The following is a 16,111-nucleotide window of genomic DNA, read 5'->3' on the forward strand; positions in this document are numbered from 1 at the left end:
GGTTATTAGTTTTTGGAATAGTGATTAGTGTATGAGAGATATTTATTTTGGTTATGTCGAAATTTGAATTCTAGATCTCAAGTTGACAGGATTTCATATATTAGTCATTAGACTGTCTTGAGGGGATTAGCATGTTTAATACATGGTAAAGGATGATTATGCTCATCCTTAGTTTTTTTATTAATTCGTTTCAAGATCAACATAGAGATAAATCATGAATAAGAATGATTATTAGTCGATGGAGTGATGTAAAGTGAGATATTTATTTCGGGACTAGTATGTTTAATACATGTTATTTGGATATAGCGGTGTGAAGTGTTCACGACACGGATTGATGGGATGGCGTGGGTTTTGAACTCTTTTCCCCATTTTCCATTTTATTTGCAAATAAAAGAAAGCATGTTTATGATACGTTCGAGAACAAAATTTCAAGAATTTAGGTGGCTTTTTTTAATAAGAAGTGAATGCTTTCTAATTGTTTGTATGTGTCCATGCGTGCTTTGTTTTTAAAAACATGAACTCTCATCTTTTTAGTACATGATAAAAATTATTTTTTTTTTTTAAAAAAAGGTATTTTCAAAGTTTAAAACTATATCATTTTGTTGGATTCATAAAAGTAAAAAACTGATCTGTTTAGAAAAATAAATAAATATCAATATGCTACTACTGTCTCAAAAACTTATCTACATCCTCACTTGAGTCTATGTTACCTTTCCAGATCTAAATATATCGTTTCTCAAGGAATTTGACCCTTCAATCTTATATTTTAACACAATCAATCGTGAACTTCCTACGAACACATCTATTGGTAATTGATAATGTTTCAAATATAAGTCCGAAGAGGGAACTTGATCATCGACATTATTAGCTTTAAATTACTAAACTTACTATATATAATACAAGGTAAATTGTTGACAAAATATTATGATTATCAGTAATCACAAGAGAGGATCCAACACATGGGTCCCTAGTCGAGGAGTATAAGTGTGCGCGATAGGAAGCTTATTCATGGCCTTCTATTACGATCTCTGTCAAGCTTGTGAAGCTCAAGTGGTACTTTGCCATGTTTGATGATTTCGTCTACTTAGTTTAGCAAAAATTTGACGGGGCATTCTGCCCTCCCAAGTGTGATGTTTAGCTTCTTAATTTGTTGATTATTTCCTAGACAACCTTTGTTTGTGGTCCTCATCCTTATGAACTCTCAACCCTCACTGACCTCCAAACAGATGAAAGAGGAGCTAATTGCTATCATCGAATCTAGGCTTCTTAAGGATTTTCACGGCCCAAATGGCCTTAGGCTGCCGTCTTCTGGTACCTGGCGTTGCCGCCCCTCCTCAAGTTGAGGCTGACGGTGATCATTCATGGCCGGAAGTCAAAGCTCTCCATGATCGGCACCAGTATCCCCTCCCTATCCCCAATTAGATATTAGAGATATAATAGATCGGATTTGAATCGGATTTTATATCGTCTGTCTTGGTATCCATCGGGAATCCGATTATGTAAAAACTCGGATTTTATAGGTATATATATAATTTAATTAGAGTATAAAAGTAATCCATCCCTATCCTCTTCCCTTCATATCGAATCCATCCCTATCCACAATCTTTCCCCTCCTGTACATTAATCTGGATCTCCTGAAACTTGTCCACCTCTAAAATGACACCACTTTGGATGTTATTTCATTTACACTCACAACACCAAAAATGATAAATTTATATTATTTTGAGCTTAGGCGTGTTCAAGGCAGCGTTCGTTTATAAAATATAAACATTCTATAAACATATGCGTAGGAGAGATTATTTTTAACTTTTTTTTGCCAAAACTTATAAGCTTTAATTGAATTTATATTTTTTTTTTCATAAATTGATGCTGTTAAAGTTTAAATATGTTCAATGCAACATTCTTGGCCTGAATTTAGGCGGTAAACGTCAGAAGTGTGTTGTTTTGGAGGGATGGTGTCCTTGCCGGATGATGAAAAAATAAATTTATATTTTTTTTCAAGTTAATAAATAAATTTATTAAACAGACATACACCAATAAACTTAATTCACAGCCGTCCAGTTCATTTACAGCTCTGCCCGTATAAAATGTACGTCTATAGAAACGAAAAAAGAGCCGACGCTGGTTTTAAGATCCGGGCCGCCGAATCTGTCAAATGAGACAGGCGGAGGCAACGTACAGGAGCTAAAAAAACTGAGCGTCACTTTTATGAAAGCAACATGTGCATCTACTCAGGAATTAATATGATCTGTTCAAAGAACTCGTAGTTTGTACAGAATTTATCGCCTGGTCTCTGTCGTTGCCTTTGCTGCTGCTGACTGCCCCTCGAACAATTCGCCCAACTTTGTCTCAAGATTTTCTGGACTATATTTGATGTATCTTGACGGATTCTTTCCATTCTCGAGCAGCGGCCTGACACAAGACATTGCTATTGTCAATGGAAATAATTGGAGAATAAATACAGAACATGGATATCAATTTATTGCAGTGCATAATCATCAATCATTTCAGCATGCATGCATGCAAGTGGAATTTCATCAGGCCATCTCCTGACCTAGATTTCTGAAGATGGATGCCCATCAATTGACACAGGTGACTATGGCCGAAGGACACCCAAGTCATGCCAACTAGCAATACTACAAGAATAGATAAAGGCCTCCAACAGGAAATTGGGAATAAAAATTGAATCATGAACGACCCGCAGACCGGAGAATCCATATCATGAATAATCGTTTCTTCTGACATAAAAGAGCAATAAATTTGCATAATGTCAGCCCCAAATTACAATTGTGCCTGGAAACTAGATACTGAAGCAACAAGGATATATCTAGAAGAGACTTCTTAGGGCTGTAAAAGGAACCCAGATATGGGGGCAGAGATCAGTGCTCGGTGCTCAGCTAGGGGTGTCCCATGCTCACAGCGCTCAGCTAGATAAGGGTGCCCATGTTCATACATAGGCAGGAATCTTGATTAATCTTGGTTTAAAGAAAAATGGAACAAGAAGATTGCTGGAGGTGGCTCAGTGAATAAAATTCATGTGCCAACATTATCTTGTGAAAGTGTTCAATAAAGAGAATATATATGAATGTAACATAAGTATTCAATTAAGAGCATATATATGAATGAAGCATGCCTACATACATGGGGTTCAATTTTAATCCAAGTATTTATTTGTAACTACAAATTGTCTTTGATAAGGATGTAGAAGTAATTAACCTATATTATATTAATACCATTAGGTTTACAAAACTTCATATGCAGTGCTAACCTAGTATATTTTCGGTTTTGGAAATCATCTCCTAATAAATACAAATACAGAAGTTTGTAATACCTCGAAAGGAAAAATATATATAAAAAAGAGATGATTACATTCTATACGTAGTCATGCCCATGTGAAGCTGAAAATTATGGGATTCAGAGGAATAAATGACAAGAAATCTGTTATTTCAAATGGATAAAGTGGAAGCATTATTATATATTGTTCTTTGTTGCTGAGAACATACCCAAACCGTTTTAAGAAAGATCGATATGCTGGTAAGAGAACCTCAGCGACTGCAAGCCTCAATGATTCACGCAACTCTTGATCAGGTACTGTCCACTCACATTGTCTCATGCATAGCTCCTCAAACTGCATGTTGAACGATTTGAACCTGGCAACAAGAAAGGCAATTGGCGTGTAACATCATTGATTTGTCACTTAAAAAGAAAATATAGAACCAACCTATCCTTCAGTATAGCTTTTGGAACCAAACCACTGCTACCACCACCTTCAATCCCTGGCACACCACTACCTCCCGACGAAGACAGACCTTGGGCTGAGAGGGTCTGCAATATCTGTGAAATTGCCCAAATTGGAAAAATCATACAGCAAGAAATGGATGAAAAACTATCTGATTATTAGTGTCAGTTTCTTTTTTCAAAAAATAAAGTAAATAAAAAAGATGCATATTATCAATTTAGAAGCATCAAGCCATGCATGGTTCCGCCTGTAATTGTAATGCAAACAATAGAATAGCAATTATCCAAAAGAATTGTTAGTCGAACTAATGCCAACCACCAAGATGCTGCTACGACACTATGATATTGTGATGCAAGGTAATACCGTCCAGTGTCAGGTATCGGAGCCTGATCGGAATGGTGTGGGATGCATAACACCAATCCAATGCTAACACCAAGAAGTGTGTGTGCGTGTTCCGGAAGGACTGAACAACCTCAGGACACCAAGCCTACCCCTCTTCAATGTTCAATATTATACAACTTATAAGAACAAACCTTTGACCAAGCAACCCTTCGATATTGATTTGCATTCTGTTGTACAATCCTACGATGTCTCTGGATCCAATCATCACCCAATAAGTCTTTTGCTTCTGACCTAATTAAAAAATAATAAAAAAAATCAGACAACCTGAATTATCATGCATCTCATAAAATCATAAAAAAAACATACCTCCGTGCAGATTTAACAATGTAATGGATGTTATTCATAAGAAATAAATACTGCAAAGCAGTATCTTTGTACATCTTGGATTTCACATCCAAATTCCTCTGAAGAGCTTGCATAATTCGCATAGTTATAGACGCCAGCTGAGAGCTTGCCCCATCTCCTGGTCCAAACTCCTGAAAAAGTTGCTTGAGTGTTGCCTGATAGCTGTACAAATGCAGTTAGAAGTTCAGACAGACAGAAGAAAGTGAGGAGGGAAAAACATAATGTCATGTATCCATGAATCAGGGATGCATACTAAAATGCATTTTAGAAAACAAATCCACCAATTTCAGAATTTGTTGTTGATCTATCCTCGTGAGTTGTATTTTTACCAATTCTGTGCATGAATTAGTTTAGTGCCTATGATGCAAGCCAGTCGGCAAGCAAGCAGGCCAACTATCTAACTTTTGCCTACATATATACCACATAAAAACTATATGGTTTCTATTTTTTGGTGACACAAGCAACAAAATTAAACCCATCCTAATAATGGTGTTATATGGATTTGAATACTTGACATCAAACAGAAAGCCCTTCACATCTAGCTTGCTTAACACTAGACCAAGAAAATATTGGTCTTAGATGCTTTCTTGTGTTAACATGAAATAACACTTCACTGTCTTGATCAAAATCTCTAATAACCACCTGAATAGTGCACTTGTTGTAGTTTCTGTTGGTGCAGGTTGCACTGATACTCAGATTTTGATATATGACAAATAGGTTAAAATTAGATGTATTGTTTGTCTAACATTTTACCAAGTGTGCAAGACTTGATAGGTCTAGGGGACCAAAACACTAGGCAGGAAGTCCAACTAGGTTGATAACCGGCAAGAAGTCCAGATTGGTTGAGATCTGGCAAGAGGAAGTCCAGTTGGGTTGACAACTGGCTAAAGTCCAGATTGGTTGGTCCTAGTAGGTCAAGGGACCTGACATCAAGGAAGTTTGTAAATGGTAAGTGAGGTAAATCACTGGAGGAGAGAGATACAATGAGGGCGAGTCCCGGTGGGACTATAGGCGCAACCCAACTTAGAGCTATTTGGGAAGTCTAAGCTGAGACCATGACTAGATCCTGGTCTTAGTAAGACAGGATCAAAGTCATAAATTGATCATATTCTTAATGTACTAACTTTATCTTATAGGATAAACATCTTACGGTTGCCAAGATTAACTCTTTTTTTATAGGAAAAAGAAAGACGAGAAAGAGTTGTCCAAGCGTCCGGATCCGGGCACTAGGACTCTGGGTGCTCGGACTTGATCCGAACGCTCGAACCAGTTTTGACGAGGAGCGCCCAGGCGGGTGCCTGGTCGGGCACTCGGGCGGTCCGGGCGCCCAGAGTTGCTCTAGGCGCTTGGACAAGAGAAAGTTTATCTTCGCGGTGTGGTGGAGCATAGTGATTGCCCGGTCCACGTCAACGGTCCAGGCGCTCGGAGGGGGTCCAGGCGCTCGAAGGGGGTCCAGGCGCCCGGAGGTGGATAAACTTCGAGAATGAAGTTTCGACGAGGGCTTGCCACATCAGCACAATCCAGGCGCCCAGGAGGGGCTCCAGACGCCCGAACGAGGCTATAAAAGGAGGCTTCGACCAGCAGCTTCAGAACATCAATTGCTACAACTTTTGTACACACCCGCTGCTCCGAAAAGGTCTCCGGGATACCTAAAAGCTGCACCAACAACATGCGCTAAAGTTTTCAAAGTTGTATTATTGGTATAATTTAATTCCTATAATTATACTTAAATTCTGTAATTGCTTCGTGATTATAGTGATAGTCCAATGAAAGTACTCAGCGAGTGCGAACCTTGGAGTAGGAGTCGTCGACGGCTCCAAACCAAGTAAAAACTACTGTGTTAGCATATTGAGTTTGTTTGTTTTCCGTTGCATATTCTCATAATCTTCTAAAAAGCGACGAACTGTAAGCTCCTCTTCAAACAAAGAAAAGACGGAATGCCATTATATGGAGTGTTTTCCCAAAATGCTTAGCCTCACAGCAGTTAATCCTAGAGGTTTCAAATAGGTTGGGACGGTAAACTACTACTTGGCGCAAGTCTAGATCACCCAAGACCTAGCTAGGCTGGCATACTCCTTAGCCCATTGTCTTTTCTATCTATGTTCCCCAAAATACCCATATTTTTTATTTAAAAAACAAACTAGAAGGGGCTTTTTAATCCTTTATTAAAATAATTAAAAAATACTTTCTTTTTTTTTTTAACTATCCTACCCAAAAATAATCTCCATCTCAAATATCCAAATCTCTAACTCCATTTCCTCATTTCCTGATTCATCATCTCTATACTCTTTCTCCTTATCCTATCTCATATTGTACTCTACATTACTCATCTCTTCCTTATCAATAATATTTTATTTTTCAGTCAGCGCTAAGTCAACTCCATTGATCAGGACATGGTTACATCACTTAGAATGTTATGATGAAGGATCATGGTGGGTGGAGCACTAAGGTTGCACCACAATTAATTGTCATGATCCTCATATCTCAAGTCTGTCATGGGCAATATACCCAAATCGTCAATCAGGAACAATTTCTTCTCACCTAATGAGAGTTAAACTGACAAGACGACAATGTCCTATCTAATGTGGCAAAAAAAGTTGATTCGCTTGCCCCCGATGCCCTCGCCAATCCGTCCCTAGGCCAACATGAAGGAGGTAAATCACGGGTGACTTCTAACCATTAGTGCAGTGACCAAGGCATGGGGGAAGGCATACTCGGACACGCCAAGTTTTGACCCATGACCTAATGTCACTACACCCCATGCCTTAACTACCGCACCGCCCCGAGGGGACACTGACAATGTCCTATCTAGAGAATATCCTATCTAGAGGGACTAGAAGGTGGCTCCATAAAGATAATATATCTCCTCAACTGATGATAGAGGACATGTTCTTTTAGGGCTGTCAATTATAGTTGAAGGTTACTACATCAAAAAAATAATAATAACAATTAGCCTCATTGACTATCCTTGGGGTGATCGGTCCGGTCCGGTCCGGTCCGGCCCCACGAAAGTTTCCCACCAGCCATCAGGGTAAATTGGGAAGTGCATGCGGCGGCCAGCTCAGAAGCCCAGCATCCTTTGGTTACGCCCCCCATTTGGAGGAAAAATTCCTGCAAATACGTCGTAGCTGAGATTCGAACCGCGGGTACCTGGGTGGCAACCTGGATGTCTTACCGCGACACCATGACCCCGGGGACAGAAGGTTACTACATCAGCTACTATACATCATGGTTTCAATATCAAATTCCATAAATCAATGAGATTTACAGTAGCAACAGCATTTTACCAGCACTCACCAGGTCGAGTATCAGCATATTCAGTATTTTGTTATTTTCAAGTTCTAAATCATGTAAAAATAAATTTTAAAATGGCAAATATGCAATCATATTTGCAAGGGATACTGATGCAATTTTCCAAACCTATTAATTAAAATAGCTTATAAAGATACAAAATATTGGTATTATATTCAAGGGAATATTAACCGATTCAAGGCTAATTAAAAGAAAATAATTATAACTTAGTAAAACAACAATAAATCATATAATTAAAAGCATAGTTTGAAATCTCATATCATATCGGGCGAAACAAACAAAAATTCAAAATGTATCATTCCAATAAATTACCAAACCTTAATACTATTCTGCATAGGCAATGTTAGTTATGTCATTGTGTCCATCATATTAAATGAGCATCATTTAAAGTCAACATCCAACCCTTGGCATGCTAAAAGCTAAATTTAAATGAATTTAAATAAAAATATTATTTTATAGCTTATGTGAAGACTCTAGATGAATTAACTGAAATGTTTCCCATAAAGATAGAATTAAATTAATGATCATCTCTAAGTCCTATCTTTTTACATTAATCATGAATGAACTCACTCGATACATCCAAGAGTTCCCTCGGATGGGTCTAGTGGCTAGCGCATGAGGTGTTGCTATCATGAGGTCTGGGGTTCGAATCTCGGCAAAGCCGAGATAAATGCCTCCCATATGTGCTAGTCACTATTCCAAAAGCTAGTAGCCGCCCGTGATTTACCTCCTCCGTGTTGGCCCTGGGACGAGTTGGCGGGGGCGTTGGAGGCGAGCGTATTCGCCTTTGCCATCATGTTGTTTGCATATAATATTATTTTGGTAGATGAGACATGTTAAGGAATCCTAGAAATAAGCTCTTGTAAAAAGCAGGGTAAGGCTATGTACAATGGATCCTTCCCCAGGTTCCCGCATGGCGGGAGCTTCGTGCGCCGAACTGCCCTTTTATAAGAAGGGGAGCCTTGGTGCAATGATATAGTTGTTGCTTTGTGATCAAAAGATCACGAGTTCGAATCCTGGAAGCAACCTCTTATAAAAAGAAGGTAAGGCTCGTACAAGGAATCCTTCCCCGAAACCCTGTATAACTGGAGCTTCGTGCACCGGGCTATTTTTTTTAGACACATTAAGGAATAAATGCTAAATTCAAATCTTGGCGGAAAACATTAGAAGTGAATTTTTTTACGAATTGTCCGTAATTGAGAGCTTTAAATATTTAAGGTCATTTTTGTAAAAGGATAGAGGAGTGGAGAGATATCTTACATAAAACACTACATAAAATAAGTAGGATGATTGAAATGGAGGAGAGGGCTAGGTATTCTTTGTGATCGTAAAAAATCTCTAAAACTTAAAAGAAAATTTTACAAAATGATAATTAGACCTGCTACATTATATAGAGTTGAATATTCAGACTCGAGTATATGAGTAAAAGATGAGAGTCGCATAGATGAGAATGTTTAGGTGGATGTGCAGACAAATGAGGATGGACAAGATAAAAAATGAGAACATTAAATAAAAAATAGTTGTACTTATTGTGAGATAATTTTAGGAGACACGTTTAAGATGATATGGATATGTACTCATCAATAAATACTCATGATGTGAAACTATGACAAATACCACATTAAACGAGGAAGAGAAAGACTAAAGAAAGCTTAGTTAGGAATGATAAAACAAGATAAAATTTATTTAAATTAGCTTATCTTCATACAAGAAAATGTCCAAATGTACCATTTCAAATAAAAACAAAGTTAGAACTAAGAACTTTTTATTTATCTCCTTTCTCTTTCCACCTCTAATTTTCCACTAGTACCATAGATCCAAATGTCGACACGATATGAAAAAAAGTACCCTTCCAACACTGCTTGAAATTTTGAATCTTGGTTATAAGTACGCTAATAAGTTATGATCTTTGATAAATATATTATTTTATCCACATCACTAGAAAGTATCTATTAATTTTCTCTCAAATTGATATTTCACCATGCTGATTAATAATAAAACAATAATATGTCAATTAAATCCAAGCAACCATAATTATTAGTAACCTCTATGGAAAGTTAATAGGTATTAGTATAAAGTTATAACATAATCAAGATTATATTTTTTTATTTAAAATAAAAATAATATAACTTATAATAACTAGTAGAAATAGAATTCTATTATCCTAGTCACGCCTATATTATCAGTATAAAATAAAATCATAAAATTAATTGATATTTAATCTTATCATTACTAATAATTTACCTTTATTTATATTTATCACTTAATTCCGTGATAACTATACTCAACCCTACAACACATAACATTTATTAATTGGACTGAGCCATATAAATTTGATTAACATTATATTAATTAATTCCAACCATTCAACTATAACTTCACCCGCTTCACTTTTGTGATGCTCCAAGTGAGCCCTCGCACTAGGACTCCTCTTATGCCTACAAAATGATGAATTACATTATCACCATCTTTTGTCGTTTTTCCTCGCAACTTAACACACATATCACGAATGCTTCTCTTCTTCCACTACGTAAACTTGTACCACATGGATCAACATCCTCCCTCCTCACAAACCGACACCACAATGTTTTGGCATTAAGTGATATCGGTCAACATGAGCAATACAACTATGAAATGCCTATGAAAACATCATGCCATGTTTTATCTGTAGGTGGAATGATAAATTCTGCCTCGACTGAAAATATACAAGATTTCAATCCTTAGGTGAAGAGGAGTGACTTACATATTAAAGACAAATTTAATTGGATACTCATAGGTCATCAATCTTAATGACCTTTAACACCAGTTAACCACTATGTAAGAATTTGTAAATAATAATCAACTAAGGATCACTGCAAAGCCATAAATCTACGTACTAGTAGACATCCATTTATTGTTCTCCAGTGGCATTTTATCACGTGATGTATCATGTATTCCTGCCTTTAACTTCCCAACTAATTATTTAGATTGTCACACAAGTGGTAATAAAACCTTGAATAGAATCAGAATGTCTGACAGTTTTAAACATGTACAATGTTAGTCATACAAAGATGATGATCTATAAGATTTATTTGGTTGATAGAAAATAAAGAATTCCAAAAAACAAGATAAAATGCTGACAAACAAAGAAAAACTGGTTACACGTGCAAACACATCCATACAAAATCAGATATCCAAATTAGAAAAGATGAGTTGTATAAGGATAGGTAAGATGTCTAAACTCTCTTTGGAATATATATAGAATTTGGATGCTCTTGATTAATAAACTTGCCACAAGCAGCACTTAAAGGTAAAATAACTAATCTGAAGAAATTGAAACATTCCTAATAGAAATATGCAGTAAGAACAATGAAAACTAAAAAAACACTTTAAAATGAAAAAAAATGACAGAAACGGACTGGCAATTATTAAATAGTGCCTAATTTTCAAAGAATCATATCTGCAAAAGCATAGTTAAGGAAACTTTTGATAGCTAAAGTAAAAAAGAAGAAACATACTCAAACAGAAACTTCACATAGTTGATGACATAGCTGGTCAATGGGTGGACAGTTCCATCAGCAATAAATGTTTTTGAAGCATCCTTTTCAACAGCTTCCTGAAAATCACCAAACGTCTCTTGTGCAGTTTGTGCTAAGTGCCTTGTCAAAGTAAATGCAGAATTCCGCATCCCAGAGCAAGCCTTCCCCTCAAATATTGATTCAATCTGATAAAAAAATGCACAAATATATTAGGTTCATAGTTGTATATTGTGTGAAGAATGACACAACAAAAATCCAGCCACTACATTACAGAAAAGAAAATGTGAGATTGATGTATAAGTAATGCAACTAATGTTAAGTCTCATTTGCCTAGGAGTTCAACTAATAATATGTTGGATCAGAGATCTTGACAAGGAATAAGAAAAATATTCTTGTAGGATAAGTATTGCAAAGAAAACTAAGTATTGCAACTAATGTTAAGTCTCATTTGACTAGGACTTCAACTAATTATATGTTGGAATCACAGATGTTGACAAGGAATAAGAAATATATTCTTGTAGGATAAGTATTGCAAAAAAAAAACTTAGTGCAGCTGATGTTAAGTCTCATTTGCCTAGGAGTTCAACCAATAGTGTTGAGTTTTGCAGAATGGAATTTGCGAAAGAAAAAGAAAGCAATTTTTTAAAGAATAAAGGAGTATTATTAAGACTGATAAATGAATAAATTAAGCAGGACTGTGAAGGAATAACAATTTTGTAAGAACTGATTTTCTGGGTTCCTTTTGTATTCAAATGCAGATGCAGGAACAGATATTCTGTGAGAATTTATCAGAAATAAAGTGTTTTAAGTGTTGCCCAATAATGTAAGACAAACTAACAACAATTTAAATATTAGAAAGCCTGTTGCAATGGTAAAATACAGACATGACTGTGTCCGCTTAATTAGCAATCAATTTGAAATTTAAACACCATTGTACATGTATTTTGCAACATACAAGAGGGTTGAGGTGAAAAGAATATCACAATATTTATTTCAATAAATGATCCGTCTATCAAGATTGGTGTTCTACTACAGCCACTAGTCAAGGCAAAAAATTAAGCCAATGCTTGCATCAACTTCCCTTACATTAGAATCTAATAAATATTAATTGAAGAAGGATAACTCAAATGACAAAAAAAAAGGATTCAATTAAATAGAAAATCCTGCTTAGTACGAGAATATGAAATATTTTGTAAGTAACAGGAAAGAAAACATTATGGTCATGTTGACTAAGGAACATATAATTGAAGAACAGTGGAACAAAGTCAAAGTAATAAAAATAAATAAATGAAGATCATAATTCAGGCTCAAGCCAACAACAAGGATGCTTATAAATTGTGAACAGAAATATATGAATATTCATGTAGCAATATAGTACAAGATTCAAAATCTTGAGCTGTGTCGAAATTCAATCTTTGACCGAACGATATGGCCAATATTGTGTCGATGTTTTAATGCATGGTGCCAGTAATGGATTGGAGTTGAAGAAGAAAACAGATTAGACATAGGAGTGAGACATTGTCTCTGTTGAACATGGTTTTACTGTTAGAGTGTATACTAAAAGCCTAGCTTTTGGTATAAACATTTATCTAGAAATAAGAATCACATTGGTCAAATGTCTACATTTATGATAAATGTAGTTGTTCAATTAATTTATATTGTAGATAACATGGTGTGTGGTGTCACACACAGAGGATCATGTTATCAGTATCTTATAAATTATAAACAGTAGCTCACGACCATAATGGAAAGGAACAAATCATTGGAAGGTCGTAGTGTAATTAGGTATCAGTTTATCTTGACTGTATAATTACACTAGTACACTCAGAGTGTATTGAGTAGGACCATTTGAGGTCATTTCTTTTATACTGACTTTATAAAGAAACAAAGACCTCGGTTATTATGGAAGTGTGTGCTCTTAATCCTAATATAATAACAAGCACATATATTTGATATTTATTTCTTTAATTTATCAATGGGTGAGATTTAGTTCGATAAATCAATAAGCCCGATAAGTTGGAAAATGGTATCACTTATAGTGTGTTGTTGATTATAAAAGGAAACTGTGTCCTAGAGATACTAGGTTGATAATGTCCTCAAGAGGAGCTCATAAGGATTGTCATGTTAAACCCTGCAAGTGGACTTAGTCCGACATGATAATAAGGTTGAGTGGTACTACTCTTGGACTAAGATATTAATTAAATGAGTTGTCAGTAACTCACTTAATTAGTGGACATTCGATATCTTAAACACAGGGAGACTAACACACTCATAATAAGAAGGAGCCCAAAAATGTAATTTGGTATTGGTGCGGTAGTTCAATAATAGTTCTCTAGTGGAATGAATTATTATTGATAAAATTAAGTTGTGTTCGAGGCACGGGATGCTTAATTTTATCGGAGACCAAAACCAATTCCTCCTCTCGGTCCCTATCGTAGCCTCTTATTTATAGAGTACTATACCCACCTTCATACCCATGAGAAAGGGGCCGGCCAAGCTAGCTTGTGGTTCAAGCCTTGGTTCATGGGTGGCCGGCCCTAGCTTGAACTCAAGCTTAGGTGGCCGGCCCCCATTAAATTAAAAATAATTTTAATTTTAATTTTTATTATGTGGAAGAAATAATTTATTAAAGAGAATTTAAATTAAATTATCTCTCTTGTAAAATTTACAAAAGATTAAAGAAAGAGATTAGATCTCTTTCCTTATTTGTAGATTGGTGAGATATTTTATTTTCTCTTTAAAAATTATTCACATGTTGTAAAATTAAAATTATAGAAATTTCTTTTATTAACCATGTAGAGATTTTTAAAGAGAAATTTTAATTTTAAAATTTCCGGAAACAAATTAGGAAGTTTTAATTGTTGATTGAAACTTGTCCAATTTGTTCTCCAATGATGTGGCCGGCCAATGTAGATTTAATTGGGAAATTTTATTTTATTTTTCTCAATTAAATCATGTCAAGGAAATTGAGGAAATTTTATTATAATTAAATTTCCTAATTTGCCTAGGCCAAGGAATATAAAAGAAGGGGTGAGGGTGCCTTCATGAAAGACAACCTCTACTATTTCTCTCCCTCTTTTGTTCCTTGGTGTGGCCGGCCATCCTCTCCCTCTCTTCCTCTTGTGGTGGCCGAACCTCTCTCTCTCCCTTGGAGTTCTTGTGGTGGCCGGATACTACTTGGAGAAGAAGAAGAAGAAGGAGAGAAAGCTAGCATCTCTTGGAGCTTGATTAGTATTTTGGTTTTTCTCCTTGGTGAAGTTTTCCTTTGTGGCCGAACCTTGCTTGGAGGAGAAGAAGGTGGTTGGTGTTTTCTCATCTTGGTAGATCGTCGCCCACACAACGTCCGAGGTTAGAAGAGGAATACGGTAGAAGATCAAGAGGTTTTTCTACAAGGTATAACTAGTAATTTTTATTTCCGCATCATGCTAGTTATTTATGGAAATAATACCAAATACAAGAGGCTTACGTTCTAGAATTTCGAATATGTTTTTCGATGTTGTGTTCTTTTGTTTTTTCTTTTCCTTGTGATTTGATTGTTCTTTTCGGTTAACCTAAAGTTATTTTAGGAAATTAAATATTAACTTTCTATAAAAGGTTTTGTCTAGTCGGTGGTGGTTGCTCTCATATCCAAGAAGGCCATGTGCCTCGCCACGTCAGTACTGGGAACCGATTATGGAAATTAATATTTAATGGAATTAATAACTTAAGGTGATTTGGGTCGAATGTGTTAAGTTCCGCAGGAGACCCAAGTCAAAACCTAAAAGAACGAATAGATTAAGTTTTGGATCAAACGTGTTAAGTTCCGCAGGCGATCCAAAATTTAATTTAAAAGAACACATGGTAGCTAGGAAAAGGTTCAGACCTTTGTACAGTGGAACCTCTAGGTTTTCCGAGTAGCAACCAACATTTACACCTTGTATCATACTGTGCGAAATGGACAAAATATATCATTCTGATAAATTATCAAAAATCAATACCACTTAGCACAGATAATATCTTCTTCCTTTATTTTATCTTCTTCCTCCTTCAACCTTCAATCTGTCACCGACATCATACATGGAGTGTCGACATGATACTAAAATAATATCTTTTCGGTCAAAGACCGAAACTACATCACAACTCGAGATTTCAAACCTTGGTGTTGAGTGGTATCGAGTTTTGATGATTTACCATAACAATACGTTTCTATCATTTCACCCGGTACAGTACCATATTTCAAACCATGTTGAATGTGTCATTTAGTTATGTAGAATATACATATGAATCACTAACTTGAGAACTATCAAGTAGTTTACTAGGAATCTTATCTTGTCTATGATAAAACTAAAAGACTAAAGAAAATAACTGAAATAAAAGAGTATAAGAAATACACAAGAAATTAAGAAGTATAAGGAACTAATGAAGAACTACTTACTCACCAATTAGCCATTGTTTATGAAAGAGCCATCAATATGGAAAAGCTAATTAAAGATTTCCAAAAATTTCCATACAAAATTTATCAAAGGATTGATATGAACTTCAATGTGAAAACAAAATTATACTTTATTATACCTCTGGTTGAAGTTCATGCATTACTTCATACATGTCTAGCAGCACAAAAAGTTTTTCTGGTGACCGTTTGCTTTTAGCAATTGCCTCTCCAAAGCTAACTAACACCATCATGCTGCTTGCAGTAATTTCTGAAAAACACTGGTTCTTAACAGAACCAACACCTTCAAAGATCTGATTGCATAATTCTTGTTCCCAAGCAAAAAGAAGTTTCACCTATTTTAAGCAGTTGTCAAACATTGGACAA

The 16,111-nt window shown here is 35.8% G+C and overlaps 1 protein-coding gene across 2 annotated transcripts in view; it reads right to left on the reverse strand.

Moving 5' to 3' along the window:
- Positions 1-2,029: 2,029 nt before the first annotated feature.
- The window catches only part of LOC122042463 (exocyst complex component EXO70A1-like), a 32,426-nt gene continuing 18,344 nt past the window's right edge, over positions 2,030-16,111 (reverse strand). For both annotated transcript variants that reach the window (XM_042602606.1, XM_042602607.1), the window contains 7 exons: positions 15,868-16,080; positions 11,296-11,501; positions 4,448-4,648; positions 4,273-4,372; positions 3,722-3,834; positions 3,504-3,650; positions 2,030-2,412 (listed from right to left, as the gene is read on the reverse strand). In XM_042602606.1, the coding sequence (XP_042458540.1) occupies positions 2,280-2,412; positions 3,504-3,650; positions 3,722-3,834; positions 4,273-4,372; positions 4,448-4,648; positions 11,296-11,501; positions 15,868-16,080 (1,113 nt within the window). In that variant the 3' untranslated portion in view covers positions 2,030-2,279. The remainder of the gene's footprint in view (positions 2,413-3,503; positions 3,651-3,721; positions 3,835-4,272; positions 4,373-4,447; positions 4,649-11,295; positions 11,502-15,867; positions 16,081-16,111) is intronic.

The sequence above is a fragment of the Zingiber officinale genome, chromosome 2A, assembly GCF_018446385.1.
Source record: "Zingiber officinale cultivar Zhangliang chromosome 2A, Zo_v1.1, whole genome shotgun sequence".
NCBI classification, from domain to species: Eukaryota; Viridiplantae; Streptophyta; class Magnoliopsida; order Zingiberales; family Zingiberaceae; genus Zingiber; species Zingiber officinale.